General features: G+C 38.3%; 1 protein-coding gene across 1 annotated transcript; it reads left to right on the forward strand.

Annotated features, from left to right (window-relative positions):
* Nucleotides 1–23,559: 23,559 nt before the first annotated feature.
* lbx2 (ladybird homeobox 2) lies at nucleotides 23,560–26,260 on the forward strand. Its single transcript, XM_080900972.1, has 2 exons — nucleotides 23,560–24,320; nucleotides 25,102–26,260. Exons 1-2 carry the CDS (start codon nucleotides 23,996–23,998, stop codon nucleotides 25,560–25,562), a joined length of 786 nt encoding a protein of 261 aa, XP_080757098.1. The 5' UTR covers nucleotides 23,560–23,995; the 3' UTR covers nucleotides 25,563–26,260.
* The last annotated feature ends 254 nt before the right edge of the window (nucleotides 26,261–26,514 follow it).

Here is a 26,514-nt window from a genome sequence, read left to right on the forward strand (position 1 = left end):
ATCATATGACTAACATGCATCATGGTTTTAGAAAGTCTGCATTTATGCTGTCCACACTGCGACGCGAAAGCACCGTTTTCAAATGTATGCATTTTCCAGAGCGCAAAAACGCAGTCTCAGTGTGGACGGGAGGCCAAAACGGAGAGAAAATGATGCGTTTTCAAATGAAAACGCATTAGTGTGGACGTAGCTTTGGTGCAGCCAGTTGAATTTTTGTTGATGTGATGTTGGCAGTTGCTTGACTCAGTGATTCCTGGATATCTAGAAAAGCGTTTGGAGTCAACTAAAATTAATTTTGTAGATTCAATTGTTTATTAGAATAAAAAACAATAACAAAATGATATATGAGTTTGATGAACATTTTTCTGCTCTGACCACCATGACAGTTAAGTGATATTATGAAGCCATGAGCTGAGTATTTTTGCCATCCTCATAGTTTGCAACCAGAGGTGATGAGCAAGGTAACAATGTGAATCAGAAACCAAGGGACTTTACATGCTCACTGCATATATACTTGTAAAGTATACAGTATAGAATACCCTGCTTTATCCTCCTTTTTGACTAATGGGGACCATAATTTACAAAATAAACCCCATGTTGCTCAAAGGAAAGGAAAAGGAGGGCCACTTTTTCCACAGACTTCCACGCAACCTGATTTTTTTTTTTAAACCACAGGAGTCTCTAACTGCTGGCTATTAGAAAGAATCAGTGCATTTCTGTACTTGTGCAATTTTTCAGACGCAGAAAGTCAATTTGTATCTCTAGTTCGTGTTACCAGCCTTTATTACTAAATTGTTTGACATTTTTTAAAGAGATGACCAGGCAATGCTCTCTTGAGTGGAACCTTTAGGCTCAAGTGTCTTCAGAAAAGTACTCTCGTTAGCGTGTGCAAAAGACACAACTCACTCATCACGCAGTGTAAAGAGACAAGAGAAGAGACAAAAGCTTCCTATTGGGTGTATGTGTGCATTACTGTGCTAGTCTGAGTCTGTTCTTAAAACATGACCATATTAAAGGTTGTCTCTTGCACTGATGTCTTTCTTGAGGAGCTATCATCTCATTGTATTGACATATGCACTTTATTTGCTCTTCCCCTTAATATGATGTATCCATTAACCTAAAATCCCACACTGTAAACAAAATATATTGGATTCTAATACAGAACAGTTCTGTTTTGGAGTATACTGAATGATGAATAACATTTGAGGTAACTGTTAACCTGTACTTAGTAATCATTATTACACCGTTGCAGGAGTACACAATACTTAAAACTCAAACTCTGTCTTTATGTTGATTTAAAATACACACTTGCAAAAATTAGTCACTGGTAGTTTTGTGGTGGGTCCTGCTTTGCTAGTTGTCTTCAAGATAATATTTCACAGACTGATAAGATGAAACAATATCAGCTTCATTATCACAACACAATGAGCAACAATGTAACAGCTGGATGTGATTTCCAGTGAACAATTGCCCAAATGTTGTACTTAGGATGAGCTAATCTCAAGTACGATGGATCTCTCAGGTAAGCTATTCTCCTTTAGCTTGACCTTGTCAAATCAACACTGTATGCCTTATGTATGCACCCATATTAGGACTGGACTCTTTCCTTCCTCAGGCACTCCATCACAAAAGAGAGGGAGTTGCTACCAGATGGTTAAACAAACACATCGCCCAACTGCCCATAACTCAAATCCACTTAGCACCCTCTTGTCAACATGTCTCTCACTCGTTCACCACCTCTCCCTTCGTCAGCATATACAGGAAGGATTGGAGGAATGGGGTAAAAAAAAAAAAGAAGAAGAAATAATGAGAATCAGCAAAAAAATTCCTAGGGGGTGTGTTTAATTTTAATCAACAAGACTATCCATCCTCAGTAGCTCTCATCTCTCCCCCACTGTCCTTCCCTCACTCCCTTAGGTGTATTGAAATGAAGGGTAACAGCAAGCACCTGGAGTGACAACACGTGTAAGGGTCACAGAGACAAAGTCCAAACGTAATGTTTGACTCAGGCTTTTTTTGAGCACTCATGGGGAGGAGTCCAGGACTCAGGCCAGGGGTTAAGAGTTTGTAGGTCATTGGGTCATGCAATTTTCCCTTTTCCCTTGGCCTCATCCATGCGCTTAAAACCTCAGCGGTGTACTTGAGAGGGTAATTTATTGTTCCGAGCGCTGTCGAGCTTGGAAGAGAAGTTGAACTTCCCGCTTCTGAGGACATGTTGACTTTTATCTCTTTTTTACCAGCCCAGAGTTTTTTAAACATACTGAGCATGAATTATAGTTAGGTGACTAAAGATTCATTCTGGCTGTCTCCATTTAATTTAACCTGATGCTGCCCTTTTAGGTTATCGCACAAGGATTTGTCTTTCCTTGATTATTTGTCTTGACGTAAGGAGACTTCACTACGTTTTAAATAAATCTTTTTGTTAAAGAGCCTTTCTGCCAAAATGCATTGTTGTTCTTTCATTCAACAGTGTCTCAAGATTTGTTGAACTTCAGTTTGCTTTTTTTTTCATTGTAACATGAGGAAGCACGGTTCTGTTTTTCTTAAAGTATTATCTCATAAATGCCATTCCAACAAGTGGTGTGACTAAGTGCAAGAATGAGGTATCCTGTGTGGTATCTTCACCATGTTTATAGTAAAGCCTTGCAGTGTCTTAGCACAGGTGAAAAGGTGAAACGATAAGCATTATCTTGGACATATAATTGTCATGGATAAGGCATGGATAATTGACATGCATGCCACAATGTCCAAATGTAGGCGTACTGATGACAGCCAAGCTGCATTTAGCCCCTGGAATGTGCGGAGGCCATTCTAAGACATTTGAACATCAAACGGTGCTCAGCTCTGTCAATCTAATAGCTCTGAATATGGGATTTATTGGCTCTCGCGGCCCAGCAGAGAGATGAGGGCTGAAAGCAAAACCAGATTTTCTCTCCTGTATCAGTTTCTCCTGTGTCAGTCATGCTCAGAGAGCTCAGGAAAAGAGGTGAGCTATATTATTGCGTCTGATTAACTACATTTTAATGAGTTCTTCTGCATGCTATTGTAGACTGCTAGCAAAATAAAGACATGTTAAATAATGTCCATAATGAGAGTTGGGTTGGCTGAAATGTCAAAGATTACTATAGGTTGCACTGTTAAAAATGTAATAGGTAATATAACTATAAAAATTACTTTAATAATTTAACACATTGCATTCTATTATTTCTCTAAAAACATCTTATACGTCTGGAATTCATTTTAATGTTGACAGAAGTGACAGTTAGTGCAGGTGCGCTTTCAGGGCGATGCATCACAGCTGGTGTGGTCATCACAGCTGGTGTGGTTTGTATGTACATGGCAAGATGATTTCCTATTTACCTAAACAGCTGAGAATATTTTGTTTGCTTTCATACGTACACTTGCTCTTTGATTAATAGTCGCTTCACCAGAAAATCACCAGAAATCAGTCACATTTGCATTAACTTCATAGAGACTCATGGCACAATCATAAGCTGTGGGACAAGTGAAATTTCAGATTTACCATTAATGATAGTAAATGATAGCACGCCAAATATGGGGAAGATAGGGCAACAACTAAGCCAGACGTTGAGGATCTGATTTGGGCTCCTCATCCTCAAACCCTGAAAAATATCATCTTCTTACAGGAAAGGATGGAACCAAAGGAGTTCTATTTATTTCTGTTAACTCTCCAAAAAACTCCCTGTCCCTGCTTAGATAGCCTTGCCAATTCACAATGATGTCATCCCCCTGGCGTGCGGTGATTGATGCATCCTGGCTGCCAGCTCCGTACTAGTTGGAGGCAGGGGAGCGGTGATAGGCGGCTGAGGTGGAAAAGGGGTGAATTTTCCAGAGATAGAGACATCCAAATGTGAACAAAGCACAGCATGGGGTCAGTTCAGAGATCGGGCCAAGATGTCGCATACCTACTGTATTGTGAATGTGCTGTTTTTAATGCTGCGGCTCTCTACAGTCAGTTTTGATGTTTCAAAAACGTTCACAAGCAGAGATCGGTGGTAACGGTCTTTCTCTCTAGTGTGATAGAGACGCCACGGGGGGAACGGTCCGGCTCTGATTAGGTACGAGTACTCCATCTTCCCTCTGAGTTCTGTTACATATCAAGGGAAAGGAAGGAAGGAGGGAGATGGAAGGGGTTACTGTGAGTCGAAGAGTAAGTGTTTCATAGATACTCACAGAGACGTGCTGAGATGAACACAACGGGGAGCCCCCGTCCTCCTGTCAGCATGCCAAGTTAGCTCTGGTGCTTTAATGGCTCTATCATACACACTGCTCTGTTATTTGTGCCCAAAAGGAGACTGAAATTGTTTATTTATATGAACATATATACCCCACAAAAAGTAAAAATCCAAAAATAGAAAATCAAACATTTATTTACATATATATATATATATATATATATATATATATATATATATATATATATATATATATATATATATGTGTGTGTGTGTGTGTGTGTGTGTGTGTGTGTGTGTGTGTGTGTGTGTGTGTGTGTGTGTGTGTGTGTGTGTACAGAAAAAGCAGCACAACTCCTCATCAATGTGACTTTTTAATGGCTTGTTTCCCAGAGGTGGACATTATTACCTCTGGATCAATATCATTTAAAAATAAACATCTATGTTGACACAAAGTCAATGTTCCTTCACTGAATCTGTAAATGAGTAAACACAACGTCGCACTTTTAAACTCAGTACTGACAGATTCACAATTAATTAGAGCGTGTTTTCTGTTTTCTCTACATTAAAGGAAAACAAAGAATTTAAAGTGGTGCATATTTAAAACTCAAAAGTGCTCCTGACGTTCTCTTAGCTGGTTATCATTTCTGTTAGTTTGCTGTAGTAACGCGAGTCGTTGTGCCTTATGATAGAGAGCTCGTTCCAAACAGCTATTGCTAACATTGTCTCTGCATCGCATCTCTCACATACATAGCACATATGAGCTACAGTCACAGTGTTTTGTACTCTTATTTTGATGTATTTTGCAATAAATATTAATATTTTATTTGATAAGTTTACTATATCTTTATGCTTGTCAAACATATGTTATTTACCTTTAGCATTATCATTAGGTAATCATTTGCTTGCGGGGAAGTGTTATGTTAATTTGTCTGCTTTTCTTTTTTTGATTAAAAATAAGATTACATGTTTTGCTTGTAAGCCATTGCATTTTGTTGCTTATATACAGATGCAGAATGTGTGTTTCTCTGTGCCTCTGAAGGTATTTAATGCATTTTAAATGTCTGTTTTTGTGTGTGCGTGTCTTGATTTACTCACGGACATGTTTGTGTGCGTTCCTATTTGTTGGCATGCAGAGTGCCTCAAACGTGTCAGAGGAAAGGTGTCCGCTGCTACGCAATCAGTATCGGCCCCTGCTCCTTTTCACTGTGGTCCGGCAAGTGAGACTGAACACAAGGCGCAGGGAATTGAGGTGCATTGATCTGTCCTCTGCAGCGTCTCCCTGGACTGGTGAAATCATTAACCTCTCTGGCACAGACACAGGAAGCAACAACAGAGTATCTTTGAGAGGTTAATTAAAAATAAAAGCACAAGGGGGAAGGGCAGAGGGTGTATTCACCAGGGGAAAGTAACTGACTTCCAAATAAGCTTACTCCAATATGGATGTCTGTGTTCAGCATGCAATAAACTATAAGGAGTAGCTACTTTTTCTTTTTTCTCTATCAAGCACACCAACCAGGTGAGCCCAGGTGGACAACATTAAACTTTTACCTTTTAGTCGTGAACAACAGATAAAGGTGATCTAGAGCAAATAAGCCTCATGGAAATATCATGGAATGAAATATTACAAGACATAGTACAAGGAAAGGTTCATTTCACTCATTTAGTGTGTTATCACAACAATTGTTTTTTTCCTTTACTCCTGGAATTTCCATACCCAAACCATGAAATACCTGGTTCACCATGTTTGATCGCAAAACGATTGCGCAGGCCACCTGGTGTCTCCAAACACTGACCAACCTCAGCCATCCTGTGTGAAGTTGAACTTTTTTAAGCACATTGTTATGGTATAATGGACATATTGGAAGAAATACAGTATGGATATTACACATGTAGATCAACAATAACTGACAATAGGACATTTGATAATACACAGCCATAATTATTCAGGTTTTTTAGAAAAAACTTCTTTTTTTACAGCTTTTATAGTTTCAGCCAACATTTTAATCACCTATCAAAACTATTTCTTATCATGGTATTAAGATCTGTGAACATGAAGACTTACTGTTTGAGCAGTCAGGTCACGAGACAGATGGAAAGCAAGACAGGAGCTAAGCAAAATTAAATTATGCAAATCACTTAGTTTGGAGATAAAGCAGAAAGTGAGCATACTGAAAGTCAGTCTGAGGTCTGTGCAATATTAATAGATATCAGAAATTATTTTGTTCCCTTAGAAAAGGTTGTTAAAACATATACTGTATATAATTGATGCACATGGGGAGCATGAGGTGGGTATGAAAAGAAACACTCATAGTAAAAACTCATTTGATAGCTAATACATGAGGCCCTATGGAGTTGGTCATTTTCATATACCTTAATTTTATATAGTCAGACCCTAGTTACTGTAATAACGTTACATTTTTCAGTAACATAAGAAAATATTGTACTACATTCAGTATTTATGTTACAGTTACAATTGTGTTATTACCTGGTTTACAGTGGCACTTCAGCTATCTGCATGCCAGGTGAATAGAAAGAAAAAAATATGAAAAAAGATCCCTTTTTTTCCTGCACACTTGCGCTACAACCAGTAAATTTCAGTTCGTGTTCAGGAGGAGGCAAAGGGTGGATCGGTCTACAGCTTAGATATAGACATGACATTTATTTTTATTGCTCAAAAGGACAAGAACACAATGGCAAACTGCAAACTTCCCCAGGACAGAAACAACTGCTTCATACTGCTAACACAATTTCAGCTCTTTGCAGGCATCTAGACTGATAGCATGCTAACGTACAGCTAGCCAAGAGTCCAGAATGGCGTTAAAGTCAAGTGCATGCTGATTCCAACTAGGGCTGGGTATCATCACTGATTTCTAGAATCGATTCCAATTCACAAGGTCCCGAATCGATTCGATTTGAATCCGGTCAACCCAGCAGCCAGAGATCATTGTGGGAGTCACTTTGAAGTCACTTTGGGCTGGTTTTTATCTTGGCTTTGTGTTGTTGGCTTGCATGTTTGGAAAGAGATTTCTGTTAATGTGTGTATATTGTCACCCGGTAATTATGACACATGCATTTCTGGCCTTTCTACTGAGTAACAAGAAAGTAATGTAATGATTAGCGTAACAAATTACTTTTCATACTTTTCATTAATAAAAGTAACAAATGATGTGCAATATATCACTACTCTGGTGATGAACGTGAAATCTTGTTGACTTTGAAGCGATTGTTTCAAACATCTCCAACCACTGTCAAGATATGGATAAAATAGTGATAAAAAAAAAACAGTCAGCCTGCTATCATCCTGCTGCCAATTATAACTAGCAATTACTCACAAATTCATTTAAAAAAAATGTAAAACCAGAAATAATAAGCTTCTTGCTCATTTTCAACTTCCATATTCTTCCAATTTCCTAAAATATTTTCTAACTTATGGTTTTATTCACTTTCTTAATGAAATACTGGCTGTAAACCTTTGAAATTAATGATATTGTGGTTGAGCTCAGATGAGAATAAAACAGAGCAGTCCATACCTCTACTGTAGTATAGGTTGCACAAAAACTAATGCCATATTGTCTGTACTTTTATTTTACTCAAGAGTAAGTGTCCCCAGTATATGACCAAAATGTGATGAGCTTTTGTAAGCAGTTCAAAACCTAAACCATATAAGAAATAGATGAAAACAAGGTTATTTTGATATCTACACATACCAGAATATAAGCAATAACAATCTATGGTCAGACATTATCCCATGAAATGCCACTCAGCAAAGATGCCTTCAGTATCTGTCAGTTCCCAGTGGGTGTGACAGCTTCAAGACAAATAATGGCTGATGTTCAAATGTCAGTAAGATGTCAAATCAGTCGATCTGATGCGGTTTGGGAGTCACCATCGATAAGGCTGGTGTTAAGAAATTCTGGACAATTTCAGCTTCAGAGGACAGTGACACAAAGTGAACTGAACACTCTGACAGGCCGTGTCGACTGCAATGGCCCAAGTTCTGCCTGAATTCATACATTCTTTATGAATTTGTTATTGAAAAGTCTCATTATGTTCATCACAGATATATTGGGACCAATGTTTCTTTACCCAATATTGCATACAGTACAAGAGAGATTATTTAAGAAGGCGCTTCATTAGATTACATCCACACACAGCAATGAGTTGTTTTATTAGCTTTCTGCTGTTGTTTACAGCATAAATAGGTTAGGTGCGCAATTGTGTGAAAATGTGATGTGGATCATCTTGATAGGGCTGTTGAGTGGTGTTATTGCAGTCTGCAGTCTATGGGAACACTCGGGAAATGATGCTCCTTCTGTCAGGACAGCAAAACCCCTCTGCCTTTGGATCATGGGTAATTACGGAAACTCTGCTGACTCAGGAGACACACAAACCTATATGAGCCCTACACACGAGAAAACAGCTCGCGTATCGGCACAGGCACACAGACGAGCTCGTGTTAAATTTCAAAGACTTACTATAGATTGATTGCTTTGCTCCTGCACAGACTGGAGATGGGAGTTTCAGCTCAACCAAGATTTCTTAGAGCAGGGCAGAATTCATCTTGGTGGATAGAAAAAAACTTTGTGGATACTTGATCATAACCACACGGTGTCACATTTTACTAGAGCAGGTACCCCTTTAGTGTCACTTAATCATTATAGTCCTGCAAGTGAATCTTTTGCAGCAACTGAAATGTTTGTATCGTCTCTGGAAGAGGGGCTTCTAGATCTTCTTTAAAAAAGGAGTTTTGATGGCTTAACCTAACCAAACATCCATTCAAAATAGCAAAAATAATAGTCTTTAAGTACCTGAACACATGTACTAGGGTGAAAGCACCGTAATTTATGCCACTGCCTCCCACTCTTCCATCCTAATGTATACTTTTGTGCACTTTTATATTCGTCCTCTGTTGCAAGTTTAGTATTCTGAAGCACTAACTTACACACTGAAACTTGAAATGTGATAAGAATAACCACTAGCCACATGTAGGTATGTGATTTGAGTGTTTGAATCTGTTGAAACGATCTTTAATTTCAGATGTATAACAGTTGAAAACACCTCACTCATAAGTTTTGTCTGGCTGCTTAAACAACAGCTTTGGATTTTATAGTTAATGCTGCTGAACTTTTATGTACGTGATACTTGCTCTTGGTTGGTAAAACTGTGCCAGTGATCATAAAAAAAAAATGCCCAACTATTTTCTCTGCAAAAACAGACTACAGCATTTGAGCTGAGGCTCATTTGTAGCTTGAGCAGCAGGAATTACTGTAAGACTTTTCAGTGTTACACACTGTATAAGAAAAAAGTCTCCTTTTGTTTCCCAGAGTGAGTTTGACTCGCTGAAGATATTCGTATTATATATAAAAAAGGGGGAAAGATAAATAGTGTCAACCTATTTTGTTATCCAGCCAGCCAGTGCTGCTTTTTTCCATTAAATGTATAATATATATATATATTATTTACATGTGAAATCATCTTTGAGGAGCCAAAGTATCCTCATAAAAGTATAATTGTTCTTCAGTATTTCTTATTGCCTTTTGCTTTGGGTTCATGTGAGTAGTAACCCCTTTCTTTGAATCTGCCTATTAGCTTTTACAGTAACTCAGATAACATTTAGTTTAAGTCCTTGCCTGCTCAATATGCTAGAAATACTAACTATTGGGCAAATTTAAGATAACAGACTGTTCATCTTCGCTGACAGCCACCCATGGATCTCATAATGTTTCAGAGAGGAAAAAAGAAAAATGCTTTCTCTGAGATAAAATAATTCCCAGGTTTATTAGCCTCTGGAAATTGGCTTCAGTGGGAGGTGGGAAAACAAATCATTTCAATATATACCCGGGTGTCCTAATGTTCATTTCAATGCTGTCACTTAGAAGGGAGGAGGGACAGATAGCAGGCATTGTGCTGCTGACAGGATTGGCTTTGTGTGTGAGATGAATGGGGCTGTCACAGACAGTGACAGGTTTGTGTTCAATACATGTGGATGTACAATACGCTCTGCATCCCATGACAAGCTGGGAGGCTTTTTGTCCCGATAATCTCCATATCGCTTCATTTCTGGCTGCTTATGGCGGATGTGGTCACTGAGGGGTGTGTCATGGCTGCTGCACACAGACTGTCGATTCTCTGGAAGCAAAAATGGGACACCAAGTTGACTGATGTGTTAAAGTGTTTTGGTGGGTTTTTTGTCGTTGTTCTTTCCTTTTATTTTTTTAAGGCAAAGAGATTATATGGAAAATGCAGATTAAAATTTGGGCGTCTACAAACCTTTCTAAGGTCCTATTCATGATTGACACTAACATTTTTAAGGCGAACTAATCATAAATGTGCAGCCTGTAAGTACAGGTCTAAATACACCCAAGGAAATTACAAGATAAGGCTTTTTTGGAGGTTGAAAATGAGCAATGAAATATCTCCCTTAAACACAGAGATCCAATCACATGTATTTAAAAGCATCATTTGCAAAACGAAATTTGAGGATACATATTTCCATCTCTTAAATATATTTGCCTTGACTCTATAACATGTAGAAAACTGATTTATGAATTTTATATAAGTAAATGTTTACAGGCAGTATTTTACATTTGCAAATTTGAACAGAAAAATACTGCCTAAACTACTGTTTAAAATTTAAAAAGTTTAAAACTGAAGTAAGGTTTGATGACTTCATCATGATTGCAATTTGTATTGTGATATAGCGCATTTAAGAGGCAAAAAGTTATCGGTAATACGCAGCCCACATGTGGCTTATAAACATCTCTTAGAGGTGAGACATTCTAAGGCAGAACACACCGGCCATAAATCACAGGTCAAACAAAAGTTTAGAAGCCAAATCCCATCACAGGTTTTCATTTGAGACACATGCATCTACATCTGGACACCTTTGTGTAAGCATAGTAATTACTGAGATTTCTTAGCACTTTACTCATTAACATATAAAAAGCAAAATACCAATAGAATAAACCTTTATTTTTAATTATCTACTCATTGTTTAAGGGCAGTGTCATTCCAAAGGCAGGTAGTGGCGGTCTGACCCCTTTTTAACAAGAGGATAAGGGCTGATAACAACTTCAGAGCTTACTCTTCTTTCCACCTGGCTTCTCTACTGGATTCAGATTCATAATAAAGTTGCGTTTCTTTTGCTGATCTTGGAGCTGCTCATCCTCCTCTTCCTCACAAGAAATATTTAATCTGTTGTACTAAAAATATTTGAAAAAAGGAAGAAATTGTATTTGGAAATGTTTACCATAGATATCAGGTGTATGTGAGAGATGTTTAATTAGTTTTTAGTTGGTTAACTGTACAGTAATTGGGAATTGCTAATCAGAAAAAAACGGCCCAAAACCAAATCATTTTATGTAGTGAGTCAAAAAGAGCCTGCAACAACCACAAAGCTAATGGAATCAGTTATCCTGTAGCCGGGCATAAGACTCAAGGTGACGACAGTGACAACATGGAAAATGTGGTAAGATTTTAATAACAGACATAAAATAAAGCAGAGAAATTTATTAAAATGGCTCTACTGCAGGAAATAAAATCATAGAGGAAATGAGTGGGTGTGAGTGGGAGGGTGAATGCATGCATTTCTGTCTACCTACAATTTGCATTCGTTCAGACAGACAGTGTTGGGGGAATGAGGAGGTGAGTGAACTTTTGGCTGAAGGTCATGCTGAAAACACTTAAGACTTCAAGCCTGAAACTCTATGTGAAAATGTATTGTTTTTTATTGTAAATTGTTATTTAAAAGTCAAACTAAACTTTCACTTCAGCTGTTCATGTTGGGCGTGAGATTGTGGTCCACACGCTCATTGCCTAAAATATACCAGACAATGGTTTAGCTTTTCAGAGTTAAACCCCTCTTGGTTGTGCTTTTGAAAAGAGAACTGGAGCACAGATGTGAGACAGTTCTTTTTCCTTTCCATGTATTAGTTTCTCATAGTTTGCAAGTGACTGTGAGCCCTTTTCTTAATATTTATGAACATCTCTGACAGAGTAAATTATGGGCACAGATTGGGCCAAGACCTCGCTTAGAGTTTTCACTCCCTTAATATTTATCCTTCCCAACATTTTTTTTCCTATTGCTATTTTTCCTGTTTTCCTGTCCATTACAATACCTCAGCTTCAGGAATAACGTAAGCCAAAGAGTTCTATGAAACAAAAATTATGGAAAAGCACTAAAGTGTTTAAAATCAGTGTTTTTAGACTTCAACAGCAATGGACAATTAATTTTCCCAAGTGGCCACATGAGAATCTGGGACCGTTGTGGAGAACCACACCAATAAGCTTATAAAGAGATAAACTCTGCTTATGTATGATTTGTTGTGAAGCTTATTTTTGTTTAATATTCATAAAAAGATCTAAAAGGGATCAACTTTTCTCTCAAATAATTATAATATCCAACAGTTTTTTTTTATTTGTTTTTTTTTACATATTTATTTACTTTTGTTACTGTGCTGCATTTTTCCATTAACCATAGTAATTAGTCATTATCAGTACAGGAGCTCCAGTGAGCTGTAGAGCTGAGGCTTTCCCCAGAGTGGCTGATGTCAGCATAGCTCTAACTAAAGACAGGTTTTATCACTTAGTCGTTGGGTTTGCTTTTCAACTTCTTATACATTATCATGATTTAAATATCTCGGGGAATAAAAGGAATGTCTTCCAAGAGAAGCAGCTTCAATTTAAATCTTCTATGAAAAATAGGAAGCAATAATAATGATTTAACAGCTGGCTGGAAACATCCAGGCATGTTCCAGTGGTGATCCTCAGTGCATTTTAATAGCTTATAATTCACTTATCTGGACACATTCATGATTCTATGAAGCGCATCACAATTGAGCCAGACAACAATGTGCTTGCTAATAATTCTCAGAGTTTGTTTTATCTTGTGGTGTGAGAGGTAGTTTTTGCATCAAGACAATTCATATTTCACATTAGGTCTTAATCACAGGAACTGAGGCTATACATTCTTCTATTAAAGGACTAAAGTTTCTGGCAGTCAGATTACCCTTTGGCAGTATCTTAATCCTCGTGGTTCTCCAGGTAGGTAAAGCAAACATGAAATGTAAGAAAAAAGAACATCCTTTACACATGTTGCCTTCTCGTGTAAGTCTAATCTGAGATCAGAAAATGAATTACAACCTGGTTTTGTGTGCTTTTTAAATCACTGCAACTGCACTTCAAATGCATCATATTGTATAGGATATGATTTTACAAGTAGGGAAATGTATGATATAAGAAGTGAATCAGCAAACAAAGGTTGCACTGACTTTTTGTTCTACATTTATATATTTATATATTTTTCTCAGACCATCAATGACAACACAACATGCCAAAGCTTTATTTAAGTACATAGTACAACAAAGTGTGCAAAAGAAAACCAGTGAGGAAAAAGTACTGGACTTTGCCTTATTCATGCAATGAGGTAATGTTGAAAGGTAAAAGCATGCTGCTATTAACACAATTGGGTGTTTTTGATGTAGATACGAATATAATTTGATGTAGAGATGAATTTAATTTACTTCAAATACACTCCACCTGTATTTTATTTGAGAATGCCCACCAACACTATTTTAATACCAGAAATGTTTAATTTCTGAACACTTCCCATCATATCCCTGACATCTGAATATTGATACTGTATGTGTAAATAAGCTGTTTCACCTTTAACCTTAATTTTAAACATAGGATAACACAAACTCAGTCTAATGAGACGATTGATGATGTGGCTGGGACCGCATTCATACATACACTGGAAATGATCTCACATTCTGATTAGAAGCCAAATTAGATTATAGATAGATAGATAGATAGATAGATAGATAGATAGATAGATAGATAGATAGATAGATAGATAGATAGATAGATAGATAGATAGATAGATAGATAGATAGATAGATAGATAGATAGATAGATAGATAGATAGATAGATAGATAGATATCCAAATAGCTGGACAATCAGGTACTCTGGAAGTTTGAAAGCCTTCATCTGTAAACTGATACAACAGTGACTTCAAGAATCACTGGTAAATCCCAGATACTGTGGTTTTGTAGGCCAATACTGATTAATGGTTTTGGATTATAGCTCCCTTTATCCAGTGTTTTTTGCCACCAGTATATTTACTATCTTTGGATCCATTTCACATTCAAAGTGTTTATTCTCATTAAAGTAGAAAATCAATGGAAGTAACAACTACTCACATGTACAGTATTTGACATGACACAGGAGGATCCAGAAAAACACGTTTTTGTTTTTGCAGGTATGTTCAAGAAAAGACCTTCAACATTGAAATATGTGAAAACAATTGTACAAATAATACTTATAGAATATCAGATCAGAGTTCTGACTGATAACTTTTTTTTCAGCAAGCATATTCAACTTTCTTCTAACCCCTGCATTTTTTTTTAGGTTCAGATACAACAGTCTGGCGTCAGATTATTAATGTGGTTTTAAGTGAAAGCACTCACTGTGTTTTTCATGCAATCCAATTAAGTATCATAAGTCTTAAATGTGCACGTTGTACCCGATGTGCACATTTTTTACTTTACTTCCCAAAACCTAATGCACAGAAACTTGAGACACAGCGCATGTCTCTACAAAGTTTCCCTCTCAGCACTGGATATGTACTTATCCTAAATATTGTTTGACCTTCCCAGTGCCCAGCTATTACTCTCTTGTGAGTCCTCGTCACCCCTCCCAGCCCCTTCCATCCCCTCCTCTTTTTTCCACAGTTGGATTTTTTGTTGCATTAATCCCACAGATCAGGTGGGTTTTGTCAACGTGTTAAACTTTAATACTTTGGGTCATTTATCTTTACGGCCAAACTCGAGGTCTGTCAGCGACCAGACGAGCTATTTCCTCATTTGGTTTGGGAGCAAAGTGGCGCTGGAGAGAGCAAAGGAGGGGGAGAAGGGGTGGCAGTGGTGATGGAGTGAAGTGTATGGGGGGGGGGGGGGTTGGTGTAGCTCACCACTTAATGAAATCCTCATGTGAGGAGGGAGAGGAAGACTTGTGGTGGGGTAAAGGGGTGATCTTGGAGGTCGAGGCGCCACGCCATCTTGAGAAAATGACGCCCCTCCAGAGAGGTGGCGTCACTTATTCATTTATTTTTTTCTTGTTTTGAGGAGCAACTCTGGCTTGTAAAGAGCACTGGACGATGTGCCCCTCATTACAGACTGGGCGCTGCATCAGGGACCCGCCAGGCGCCCAAGTGGACATGGATAGAATTGCAAGTGATTAATTTGCCGAAGGTTCCCCTGGAACTTGGTGTACTCACACAAGTATTTGTCTTCATTTGCCAAGATATGTACAGTGACATGAGAAGATAGGCCTTCAGAGTCCTGGATGCCATGTTTTGTTTTGGGGTTTTTTTCTTTCATAATGGAATACAAAAGTTCAAGGCCAACAAAAAAAAAGGAAAAAGGAAAGGAAAAAAAACACAGGCACACACTGTATGATCATTTGTTGCTTGTTCATTGCTTAACTGTCAGTCGTGTTCATGAGCTACAGAAAAACAAACCATTTTCTTGGTCCATTTAACAGCTAAAACGATGGAACTAATGGACTAATAATGAGTGTCATTATGCTAAAACACACATTTTGTTTTGTGGCCTGTGCAGATGCAAATGAAATGTCAGTGCCATATTTCACTTCTGTAATTGAACAGGTAATTACAAAACCTACAGATACAAAATACTGAGAAAAACATGAACATGTATGCATGTCTGTTATTCTTGTTGCTACTGAATGTCAGTTACAGGAAGAGGCTTAGGACAATACTTGGATTTCTGCTTTGATTACCTTGGAAATGTGGTCTGACCTTCATCTGAGTGACAATTATAGACAACGACATTCTGAATTAATTAACAGCATACATACAGTTTTATTCTAAAAAAAAAAAAAAACCCTCTTCTGAAACTATGTCCAATTAAGAAGATGAGATTAGAAGTGTGGATTGTATACTGCCCATCCATACAAAGACATAAAAAGTCTGCTCTTCTGAAGACAGCATGGATAATGTGACCCATGCCATGTCCTGACCTCCAACCAATTGCGGCACATTTCTGCTTCTCCCTCAGCCTCGTTCTGCTGGAGGTTTTTTCCTGCTAAAGTGGAGTTGTTCCTTGCACTGTCACCAAGTGCTTGCTCAAAGGGTCTCTTTGATAGTTGGGTTTTCACTGTATTGTTTTAGGGAAATTACCTTACAGTGTAAAGTGCCTTGAGGTGACTGTTGTTGTGATTTGGCATTACATAAATAAAATTCAGAATGCTTTGATCAAAACAACATTCACACAACCTTTATAGAGGCATTGTAGACATGCAGAAATCTGGAAAAGACTACAGATGCACTTCTGAAGATCTCGATGTGCTAACCACAAAAGGACACATTGTCTAGAAATTTACGAAAATTCGAGATTGCTACTCTCCCTAAGAGAGGCCAATCTTCAAAGAATATACCAAACACAATTCTAAATAGGGTTTAAAAAAAACCCAAAGTGTAACAAGAAGACATCTACAGATAGCTCTGCAATTTATTAAACTATCCATATTGTATGTCCACTAAGGAAAACCCTGAATAAAAATGGTGGTATTGGAAAGAAACCTGTTCAAACACACAAACACAGACAGCGAGAGAGAAAGTATGTAAAAATACATGACATTATGTTTGCAGGAAAATAAAAATAAATAAATAAAAAAACACTGCACACCTATCCCAAAGTCACATTTCAGCTGTGAAGTATAATAAATGTGAGCACTTGCTCTGATACATTGAGGTCTTGACACTTTGCGGCAGTGAACGATGAATTAAAAACATCATGGCAGCCCTGGCTGGCTGATGCATCATGAGAATAACCAAGTAAATCAAGAACAGAGTTGCTGAAAACACACACACAAAAACGTGCTTTAGAAATGTCCCAGTCAGTCCTGACCTTAGCCCGATGCTGCGGGATGACCTCAAGAGGGCTGTTTAATCAAGACATCCCACAAATATTGATAATACTGAAAAATGTCTGCTGAACAAATGATCCTGCAACGTTCCCTCGGTGTTAGGAAAGTATTTTGAACAGCTAAAGGAAATGCCTTATGTAGGTTGTTACTGCTAAAGTTACAGCATTTAAGAGTTCACTTATTTTTTTGTAGCCTGCACTGTGAATGGTTACTCTGTGTATTCTGCAATGGCATGGAAAGTACAAGAGTTTATGTGTTATTGGTTTTAAATCAGGGTCCGATAGCACTTTGTCAGTAATCAATACTGGAATTCTGGCAGTTCTGGATTCACAGTTCTTTTCTGTTTGTGTGTGTTTTAATCTTGTTTTAATGAGCTACTCTTAATTTTGAAAACAAATTAAAAAAAATTTTAAAAAAATTATTTTAAATTCTCACATTAACTGAAAGATGCTGTTAGTCTTACTTTTGCAAAATGTATGCATAATTTAAAATAAACAAAGAATATTACACTGTTACTCTCAAATAAAATGTTGTAGGTTGCAATGAAGCAATTGTCAAATTAGAGTCATCTTACCCAGCTTCCCAGGAGAGAGCTACCTTACTTTTCAGGAGGTCATAAATCATCATGAGGAAAATTTATAGCAAACATGAAGAGGTTTTAATGACAGCAAGTTCAATGACTGATGCAATTCTGAGCTGATTTTGTTAAGAACGTATGTGATTTTCCCTTTTTTTGCATGGTGCCAAGCTGCAGTTTAAACTGTCCTGTATACCAAAGGTTATGAGGGTCTTAACTCTGCTATCCTCTTGGCTTGTTTAGCGTTCATGCTGTGGTCGCTCCTGATCACAGAGCAACTGAGTGGCAGAATCCCATCACCGTCTATAAATAGATCTGGCCACGTGAACTATGTGAGTGTCTGTATGTGTGTTGACAAAATACTGAATTACTCTACAACATATCCAGTAACTTTTATCTGATAATTTCCTGGAAAACATTTTCAGATTACATTAAAAATAGATTGCTGGTTATAATATGCTTAAATGCAAGATTTCCTGAACAAAACTGTAAAAGTAATATTTGTATATTTGTATAAGTGTGATTTAAAAATTCTGCAATAAACATGAACAATTAATGAGAATAAGCAGCTTTCATATATAAATGTAAACCCACATTTGACACTATTAAAACTGCAATAATCATAATTATAATAATAATAGTAATATAGTTTGTATCACTGGCAGTTCTAAGTGCTCATCCGTGGGCGACATATCAAAACATCAACAATGTAAATCTCATGTTTCATATCAGATTGCATGCTCTGTACTTCCAGTCAGCAGGCTAATTACACAGTAATGAAGCTAGTCAAACAGGACAAACATTCACCCGTAATGCTGTAATCCTGCCTGAACCTTCTTGTCATCCTTCTTTATGATCTTAAATGGGCCCCAGTGGGCCATTAGAGGGCAACTAGGACGACCACAGTCAACTCCCATGAGAGAGTTGGGGGTGGAGAGGGGGGCGGCGGGCTCAGGCAATGAAGTAGCTTTGTGTTTAAATGTGTTGGAGAGCTTGGAAATGCTTATGTTTATTTGAAAATCTCAGCAGCCTTGCAGGGAATGTCAGTGATGCTACCATATAATGCATAACAGTCACAGGAGGTGACTTGTTGATTGTAGATCAACACAACATGCTCACTTCAATCACTCAATCCATCTATGATGGAAGCAGGTATTTTATGTTCATGATGTGAGGACTGTGATCTCTTCATCAATCATTGCAATAACAGCAGTATCTTGTTCATGCTGTCTGTGACTCAGTTATTACCCATTAATGTTACCAGTTAGAGATTACTGGAATGTATTATGTTTAATTTAAAAGGATGTTCTAATTTTATTCTACCTGAGCTTGATGTCTGGGCCACCTGACAATTCAGAAGTTGTTCCCACTATAATTAATCGCATTTATTGCATACTTCAACTACTTTTGAAGAAAAAGGGGCAAACATTTTCTACTTGGATAGGTATGTTCTGGTCAAAATAAGAATTATAATAACATTATAGTTATTAAAGCAGCTGTGGCTACAATGTAGCTTGCCATCACCAGTGTGTGAATGTGTGTGTGAATGGGTGAATGACTGAATGTAGTGTAAAGCGCTTTGGGGTCCTTAAGGACTAGAAAAGCGCTATACAAATGCAGGCCATTTACCATTTACCATTAAATATTAATATTAAATTATGTTTGTGACATTTCAAAAGCAAATCATGAAAAAAAGAAAATTGAATAAATGATGATGAAAACAGTAATTATTTTCATCATCTTTGCCAGGTGGCATAAGTAGGAGAAGTTTAAGGCAATAATATCAAAAGTTTGAAGCAAAATTACTGTTGAAAATGTTTAAAGCTAGCAAAGAAGTCATGAAACCAATACAATGATCTAAAATCTACCAGCAGTAGGTGCTTCATTGTGTACAAACTGTTACCTGCAGACTGATTCTAATCATAAGAGTCAAAACTGCTCTGTCACCAGTTATTGTTCCAGTGTCTCTCTTCAGAAATACAACCAACAGCTTTCAAAATAATATATTAAGACACAACCCTTAGGATAAAAGCTTTAATGTATGGTGTTGGATTGAGACTGCTGACCAATGAGAACTGACAACGTCACAGCGCAAAAGGACGCGTCACTTCCAAACAGAGTGAAGCTGCTGTGAAGGTGAACACCTGTGCGTCTCCGCTGCCGATTGAGTTGTCAGACCGTAACGGTGCGTTCAAGGACAGCTTAGAAAGAAGACACTCCTGCACTGACACCATAACAACACCGTCACCCACGAGTTGGCCTGATACTTGATGTTTTGGGCGAGAGCGAGGCAGGTGCACGACACCATCGCCACTACGCAAATAAAAATAAGTAAAAACTAATAATTAAAAAAACAAAAAATAAATTCTAACCCTTTATGGTCAAATTTATGGTCCCCAAATAATAATTCATTATTATACATCTGCATTCGTGTTTTTATTATTTTGCATTCTGCCCACGCATCGTTTAAAACAGCCAACGAAGATATTTTCCTTTCTGACCAGAAGCTATTAGTATGGCTGTGGGTGGCAGAAAACTGAATCTATAAAAGGTGCCACACATGATCCACTTAATTTGGTATCACACCGACGTAACGTGGAGCCTCATCAACACGCGCCTTCATCAGGCTTTTCAGTCAGCCGCACAGTGTGTTTTACAGTGGAAACAGTCCAGTTAAGAATGGAAACAAACACACCCACAGCGCCCCGAGCAGCCTTCTCCTGTATCATGTTATACTGAGAGGCGTTTACAGCTGTTTTGTACAGGACGACATGCTGCGCTGTAAGAGCTGCCTCTTTACGACAACATTAAAGCCTCCACGGCCTTTGCAAATAGAAATTATTAGTATTTTAATTTCTTCAAGGGACAGATTTACCTCAGTTATCGACAGTGACCTTGAAAACATCAGAATGGGTTTAAAGTGTCTGTTTGGTTCTGTGTTTATAGTGTTTATAGTGACATTAAACTAAGTTGTTATTTTTATCAACAATAAAAATATATTTTATAAACATTTCTGTGGATTAGTGGGGTGGGCATAAATCGTTTTAAAATTATTAGTTTGATAGTTAACAAATTAACTTAACGATAATAATTTTTTATTTTAAAAATATTTTAATTAGAATGCAATAAAGAAACAAACGTGTCTATGGAACCTGTGCATGTTAAACGTGAATATCTACTTCAAAATTAGTTTTTCCTGTAAATGTTTATTATTTAATTCTAGAATGAGCAAAATGTGCTTTATTCCATAATTAACAGAGTTGTCGAAATCGAAAGAAGTGCATTCATATTTATCCTTTGCTTCGAGACTTCTTTTTTTTTATTCCTTTTGTGAAACACCTGAGTTGCAGCGGTGAAGATGCACGGCCTCTTGCAAGGGGAGAAAAGACTGTCGGTAACGCGTTACAGCACTGTAACAAATTACATTGTCGCTATTATTTTTTGCAGTTGTTGCATTTGTCATCGCCTTCTTTGAGTCTCCAGTGGAGCCTGAATTGCATCCCCTGATATTCGCCCTGGACCGCAGTGAATTAATTTGGTGATTAATGACAGAAAGGTTGGCCTTTATCGGGAGGGAGTTCTCACACTGCTTTGAATTTATCGAGTTAATGGGTGACACAAACACGCTTGGCCCTTCTGATAGTAGATCTGTGATTCCTAAAGATAAGAAGAAAAAACGAAATGTGACGCAGTACTACCATTCAATACACAGCTCCTCACAAAAAGAAGCTTCTTAAATGATTTTTTAAAGCATTTAACGCGCAATATTTTGGAGAGCGATAACCTAGGAGGCAAAAATCGAAGCGAATCATCCAATTAAATCCCTCAAGAGCTGATGATTGATGGTGTCAGCTGTTCTGCTTCTAATTAACGTTTAAATTAAGCCAGAGGAGGGGAATATGTTTCGGACCAACTTCACTTGAGAACTGAAAGCCAACTGAACCAATAGTAGAAAGGTCTCAGGGTTATTTAGGCTTAAACCCAATTTAAGGTTAATCATGTACAGAAGTCCGGATCTGAGCGGAGCTCAGAGGAGGTCCATCTTTGTGAAGAGCATATAACTACACCTCAAGTAGAGGATTTTTTGCCCCTTTTATAACTATGTTTGATAGATGATATGACTAATAAATATGATACAATGCCCAGATGTTTTTAAATGATTTTGAATATTAAAAATGTAAAGAGAGTTTTGCTAAGACAAAATATATATTTAAAAGTACTCGCCCATGTCTATAAAATCAAACCTTTTTTCTTTTTCTTTTTTGCACAGCAAAATAAAACAAGATTAGCTTCTAACTTCCTTAAATTTCAACCTAATTTTGAATTCAAGTCTGAAGTGTCAGGTTAAATCGCCTTCTTTGTGATATTAATATATTTTCAGGTACCAGCACTTTCTCCAAAACCGTGCACATTTCTGTCCAAATTCCCTAACTGAATTTATCCCCACCAACTCCTGCTCGTTATGGAGAAATATGTATTCAAAGCAGTCACAAAGGGTGGACCTCCAAGGCAGATAATAGAATTTCCTGCTGTTTTATAGCTCTGTCCCTAAACCAATGTCACCATATGCTCCTGTTGGCACAAGATTCTCCGCAGTGGCTTCCTGGGCGGCAGGCTTTACCCAGTGGGGTCACAAAAAATATGACTGTATTGTAAAAATGTTTCTCCAGCGTTTGTAATATTCAGCCCCCGGCCGCTTTCAGCAGGTGGTACTCGAATTCTAATACAACTGCTAAAATATGGTCTGCATTGTTTATTTATCATGAGAAGCTTTTGTTGCGTTTTGCATAAAGAAATGCCCATTAAAGTTGCGCTTGATTCAAGGTGGCGTATGTAAGATACATAATTCTGTATCTTAATATCTGAAAAATGCTAATTTAATTCAGCCGACAAGTCTCATGTAATTCATCTAAACGAATATATCATCCAAATCGTGACAAAGACCACCGAACCTTAAATAAAACAAGGTGTGTCCCTCTGATCAGACGTACCTGCTGCTCTCCCATGCGTCCCACGCGTCCCACGCGTCCTCCTTTCTCTCTCTTTTCTCTCTTTACATCCTAAGCCTCCTTCAGTGAAATTCACATTCTCCGTCCTCAGACTCTGAGCCACAGCACGGCGTCACCTTTATTATTCGCTTGTTTCACGGTACAGCATTAAATTACACTGGAACTCGGGGTTTTACCTGCAGGGAAATACCGGAGCACGTGTGGCATTACCAAAGAGAAACAAAAGAACTTAATCGACAAAACCGAATAAACAACTGAGTCCAGAGATGAAGCTGACTTTCTCTGTTCTTTCATCCTCGAATCTGTCCACAAAATGAAAAGATTTTGTAGCAGACGTGTTTTCCCCAGAGACTTCAGCACATTACTATTTTTAAATTTATTTTTAAAATATAATGACAATATTTACTCTCAGATTCCTTATTTCCTGTCGTTAAAAATAATGAATAAAATAAAAATCCAAAAAATATTCTATCGTGGTTCTGTTGCATTTTAATATATCCCATAACCGAGTCCCTCAATGTGCTCATTGTGTCTATTTTTAACTCAAATTTCAGTCCAACAAGGCGTCTGTATAACACATTACGCAAAACGTTATATGCGTAATTACGCACAAAAGTGACAGAACGACTAAATTCACATGACGGCAAGAGATTGTTGCTGGTTCTTTCTTCCTCCAGACTTTTCAATAATGCAGAAATGTTGGTGGCTCTATTCTAATGGCTATTAACTCTCCCTTTTTTAGGAGAATACTCCAGCAGAGGGAAACAGATGCATAAACATTTCAGGGCATCTTTCTCCTCGGCAGCAACAGACTCCTCCTATTCCCCACGTCCAATTAGTTATTATGGTCCGGCCCTTTAAGACGCAGCAGCGGGTCAGCAAGTAGTGTAGTGTTTCTCTAATTGAACTTCGCCCAATCAACAATAACTCGTTAGCAGTCGCTTTCTTTTTCTCTCTGCCTGTGAAAGCTTTCTTGCCTTGCAGGGTTTCACCCCCTCCAGCCGGTTACTTCCAAAAGATCTACATGGAACTTGGCAGAGGAACTGGGACTCTGAAGGGAATATAGTCCGGCTGCCTTTACAACTACGCCCGAAGCATGGTTATTTTGGAGGAAGGCTCTTACACGAGCTAAGTTGCAGCATTCGTTTCAAAATATTGTGGAGGTCTACGAGAGCACCAGAGTTAAACTTGTGGACGCTTAAATCTGCCATTTGAATGAAATAATCAACTTTCCTGAAAGCAGCACTTCTTCGGGACTGCGATGACCTCCAGTAAAGACATGAAAGCAGGTTCTGTGTTGCAGTCCGGCGGCGAGGAGAGGAGGCGGGCTCCCTTGGACCAGCTGCCGCCGCCGGCCAACTCCAACAAACCGTTAACGCCTTTCAGTATTGAGGATATCCTTAACAAACCCTCCGTGAAGAAGTCGGTCGCAAGTATCTGTCCGCCCAGAGTGCTTGAGAAAGTGACGGGCTCCAACTCAGCGAGGAACGGGATCACCACTCCGTCCTCGCCGCTGTGCGCGCTGGAGGAGCTGGCCAGCAAAACGTTTAAGGGTCTGGAAGTCAGCGTTATCCAGGCAGCGGAAGGTAAAAACTTTCTTGACCCAATTTTGAATTTTCGGGAAGGCAGGATAAGCATTCAAACTAGTTTTTAAGGGGAACAAGTACAGTAAATGCGGGATTCAGAACTAAGGTCACTGCTAGCTGGGTTTGTTTTGACTTTTTAATACAGACATGCTAGGACAGCTGCATGGGAATGCGTGTAGAATTCAAGATAAGGAAAAGGACACGGAACATTTACGCATGCAAATATGCGTGCATATCATACATAAACTGATGTAAGTGGGTAATCTTTTGAATATGCTCGTGTCTGTTGTCAAAACATCAAATAGCCACTATGGCCTGCTGCATGCAGCGCTGCGTTGGATTAAATAAACAGATTTTTTTTTCTTTTTACAACTGACGCTATTTTACATCCTGATTCCTGATGTAGGCCTGCAGCAGAAATATGTAAGCATAGCTATTCTTAGTCAACTCCCTTATTTTTTGCTTGGCTAATGATATGGTGGGAATTGAAAGGTTAATTTCCAGTGCAAATTTACTTCTTTCTTTTTTTTTTTACACAGTATTTAAACCACTCCAAAATGATCGCAGCAGTGGTTACCTTGACTCTGCAGGGTAAAATTTAAATGTCGTCATTAGAAATTAAGTGTGATAAATAGTTTGCTACAAGGAAAATGTCAAAAGCAAGCCCGCAGAGCGTGGTCAGGCCTGTTCTGCACTGCCCTCTGTTGCTGTTGGAGTTTGAGGGTAAGTGACTCTTGCGGCTATTTCATCCCTCTTGTTTTTCTTCTCCCACTCATCCAAGGTCGTGAGCATGTAAATGCTTTTGGACAGAGGCAGACGTCTAAGAAGAGGAGAAAGTCGCGGACAGCCTTCACGAACCACCAGATTTATGAATTGGAGAAGAGGTTTTTGTACCAGAAGTACCTTTCTCCGGCCGACCGTGACCAAATCGCGCAGCAGTTGGGACTCTCCAACGCGCAGGTCATCACCTGGTTTCAGAATCGCAGAGCTAAACTCAAGAGGGATCTGGAGGAGATGAAAGCAGATGTCGAGTCGCTCAAGAAAATCACCCCACAGACCCTGCAGAAGCTTGTCACCATGGACAACATTGAGGACCCCCAGAGTGGGGGCCCCGGGGCCAGATCGCCCAGTTGCTCCCCGACTTCTCAAGGACAACGGGCCTTCCCACAGTCCCCCTCCTCGTCAAGAGGAACCACGGATGAATTCTCGGAGGATGACGAGGAAATCGAGGTGGACGATTGACAGTCAGGGGGGTCTGTGATTCATAAGCAGCAACAACAACAAAATATCAAAAGGGGACATTTTTCTTGCCAAACTTTTGCACGGATGATAGACAAGAGGAGAATACACACATATATAAACATTTCGGGAAAGTTTTTCCTCCCCCATTTTTCTTTTCGTCTTCATGTTAATTTATTATTGGAACTTGTAAAGCCTTCCGGGTCTGTCATTTAAGTTTCACCACAAAAAAATCTGAGGAATCCCTGCTATTCTTTCAGACAGACCAAATTGTTATGGTACAGGAAGACTGATAATTGTATAGACTAAACATTTAAGTATACATTTTATTATTTCGTGATTCAATGGGGGTGGAAAAGTTGTGCAATTATTTTTGCCATTTATTCGACTTTTTTAATGAAATTAATCGGACGTGACAAATATTTAAATCACACCCCCTATGATTTTTTAAGCAAATAAACCCCAACTTGTAGGTTCATCCTACCTTAAGAGTAGACTTATTTTTTTGTCCTGAGAGAAAGGTGTGTCTGCAAGCTTGGAGGCCTATTCGCAGCGCAAAGAAGGCGTCCATCGCTATCGACTGCAAACTTTTACACGCTCTGAATTCTGTATATAGATCAAACATCCTATGCGATAATTTTATTGTAACATTCTATTTAATCAGCATCTATGTAAATAAAGGTTATATGGTATTTCAAGAAGCTTTCGGCGCTGTTGGATGTGTGATTGTGCACATGAGCCCAAATTTAAAAAATAAACCAGAGAGTTAACTGAAATAAACGGGGTTTGATTTTACATTTTAGAGGGAGGAAAATGGGCCATAATCCCTGTTTTCTATAAAAAAAAAAAATCTTCTATCATAAAGACGCACTAAATAGAATTCAAACGACCTCTGGATTTGCTTTGAGAGTTTAAGAAGACACATAAAACATTCACCCTAAAATTTGCTTCGCTT

The sequence above is a fragment of the Rhamphochromis sp. 'chilingali' genome (genome assembly GCF_963969265.1).
Source record: "Rhamphochromis sp. 'chilingali' genome assembly, chromosome: 13".
Taxonomy (NCBI): Eukaryota; Metazoa; Chordata; class Actinopteri; order Cichliformes; family Cichlidae; genus Rhamphochromis; species Rhamphochromis sp. 'chilingali'.